The 2,886-nt window shown below is 40.4% G+C and overlaps 1 protein-coding gene across 1 annotated transcript in view; it reads right to left on the bottom strand.

The window, feature by feature from the left end:
• Window positions 1–2,137: 2,137 nt before the first annotated feature.
• Window positions 2,138–2,886, bottom strand: part of mrpl13 (mitochondrial ribosomal protein L13) — a 10,391-nt gene continuing 9,642 nt past the window's right edge. Inside the window, exon 7 of the mRNA XM_019872995.1 lies at window positions 2,138–2,408. Coding sequence (XP_019728554.1) covers window positions 2,384–2,408 — 25 coding nt within the window. The 3' untranslated portion in view covers window positions 2,138–2,383. The remainder of the gene's footprint in view (window positions 2,409–2,886) is intronic.

The following is a 2,886-nucleotide window of genomic DNA, read 5'->3' as shown; positions in this document are numbered from 1 at the left end:
GCCGAAAAAAATGACCATGTATAGTAAGGCGTTTTTAGCTGAAAAAAAACGACCATGTATAGGTTGGCGTTTTAACCCGAAAAAAGCGACCATGTATAGTAAGGTGTTTTAACCCCAAAAAAACGACCATGTATCGTAAGGCATTTTTAGCCGAAAAAAATGACCATGTATAGTAAGGCGTTTTTAGCTGAAAAAAAACGACCATGTATAGGTTGGCGTTTTAACCCGAAAAAAGCGACCATGTATAGTAAGGTGTTTTAACGCGAAAAAAACGACCATGTATAGCATGGGTGTCAAACTCATTTCACATTGTGGGCCACACAGGGCCTCAGTAGATGTCAAGTGGGCCGGACCATTAAATATTATACCATACTATGCTATAAATAACCAAAATAATATGTCTTTCTTTTGTTTTGGTCTAAAGATGCACAAGAACACTAGGAAAATGTTGGTTTGACACCCGTGTTCTTGGTGATTGTGAATAAAGTGCAAATAAAACACCCATTACGCACACCACCAAAACGTGCAAGCCAACTTTATTCATTGTTTCAAAATGCTTTGTTGATCATGGCAACTCCGCTGGAATAGTTGAGACGCAAGTCTCGTCTGGATGCTTGCGAGGTGCTCTCTGCTGGTCCCAACGGGGCTGGGGTTCTGAAGAACCTGCAAAACCCAAAGGATCGCGGTGAAATCAAACTTCATTTCAGATTGGGGAGGAGACGGCGGGAAAAGCAAAGCGGGAACCAGGAAGGCATGTAGCCCGACAGCGGGGTTTGAGGGGAAGGGCGCCAGGCGCATTTTCCGACAAAACTATTCATTGGAAGGGTGGGGAAAATGACATACACAAATGAAATGAACACTACAGGTTAATTTTTAAGGATTTTTATTGATTTTATAAGTTTTCCCTGCAAATTAAAGACAATTAAGAACGTAATTTTACAACTTATTTTTTTATGGATTTTTATGAACTATAAGGACCCATGGTAACCCTGATCTCAAATAGTAAAGAGCAAAATTACAATTTTAAAAAAGAAAAAATTTAACCCAGTGCAGACAGCCTTTGGTCCTTTGATCCATTTTCTGTACCATTAATCTAAGTCTCACTCGAGACAAGAGGCGGGGTCTGGTTTGAGAGTATTCATTCCGCGTGCTGACCTATTCTCATGCCGGTGCACAAACTTGATGATTTTGCATCATTTGCATAATTTAAAATGTCATATGTTGGTACAGTCGTACATCGCAGGCCTCCTGTATGAGACAAGTGTGAACACCGCCTTCATGTAAAAGTGATTTCTCTGTATGGTGTTGTGTTGTTTACGTCTCTTTGGCCGAATGCATCTAAACCTTCCCCAGGTTACCTGATCACTGTGGAACGCATACTTATTGCTTTAAATTTTATTGTTGCTCTGTGTTAGTGTTGTCATCACTTCAACTTGTGCAGTATTTTAGTACAGTACAACACATGGTACCCATCATGTGAGCTACTGAGTTTGAGAGTGTTTTTGAGGTCACAGCAAAGTCACACACACAAAAAAACTGTTCGAATTTTAAATATGTTATTTCCAAAGTTTGTGAGGGAGATCGCTGGCCAGTTTTTTTTTTTGGGGGGGGGGGGATCACATTGAACCTTTAAGTCAATAAGGGCTTTCCAGGTCTGTAATTAATGCACCAACATCCTCTCATAGGATGAGAACGACAAAAAAAGTCACAAAAAAAAGAGTAACTTCAAATACATGACATGATGTATGATAGGGGTTGCTATGGCAAGAGACCTGGTCGCCCTGCTGTTGCTGTCATTTGTTTACTTTTTGTTATTGTTCTCATGCTGAGTCTGGTCTTGACCCTCCTAACTAATTCCAGTTCGCAGTCTAACGGAACCAGTTGGGACTCGTCCACAAGCACAAAAACAAAACTTGAGCAGTGAGCCGACCCGCATCTTTTCTGTTGTTGTTGTTGTTTTGTTTTTTTAACAGAATATGAAACATGTCTCATCGCATGAATGGATTTATTTTGTTGCCTTTTATAACCAATAAATCTGTAATGAGACAACAATTGATACTGCTATTGTTTGTGAATGTTACACATGCTCATACTGTATGTTTGAGCCCTCAAAACAATGGTCAAATTCTTTATTAGCCTAGTTTGCAACACATGTGTAACGATCACACACACGGAACACATAAAGACAAACAAAATGTTGCCACATTAACAGTTTCTACTCATCTCGAATTAGTCTATTTGGTGAGAAGTCAAGAATGCGTGGGAGTCAAAAGTCAACATGAGAAGTGCAGCGCCTAAACACAACCGGAGGTGAATTAGTTGCAATTCTGCAAACACGACACTCATGTAGCTTCGTGCCATTCTTGCAGCCTCCTTTGTCTCCTCACTCCATCTTGAAGTCTTCAGGTCTGCGGATTGGAGAGAAGACAGAAAGAAACGCATTTCACATTAGAGCAGGCACGAAGGTCACACATGGGGTGAAGAGGAAGGTGATGGATGACTTTTATCCATGTTTTTTTGTTGTTGTTGTTGTTGTAATTTCAAAATGGTGCCAAGCACAACAACATAATTTTTTCTAACTGTTGTTCATCTTTAATTTCAGGGCTGAGTCAGATATTATCAGGTAGCGTGTTTTGTTTTAATGGCAGCTCTTTCGATTATAGCTTGATGTTTATGTTGTTTATTCCTGTCAGAGCATTTGTGCGATTGTGTGTGTCTGCTGGCAGTTCCTAAGAGAATATTAACTATGTCTTCATAAAGGGCAATGATTAAAATCGCCCTCTGTGACCCCAACCGCGCGCACACACACACACACACACACACACACACACACACACACACACACACACACACACACACACACACACACACACACACACACACACA

Source organism: Hippocampus comes, unplaced genomic scaffold (assembly GCF_001891065.2).
Source record: "Hippocampus comes isolate QL1 unplaced genomic scaffold, H_comes_QL1_v1.1 scaffold242, whole genome shotgun sequence".
Classification (NCBI taxonomy): domain Eukaryota; kingdom Metazoa; phylum Chordata; class Actinopteri; order Syngnathiformes; family Syngnathidae; genus Hippocampus; species Hippocampus comes.
Note: the sequence above shows the minus strand (reverse complement) of the source record. Positions and strands in the feature narration are given on the sequence as shown.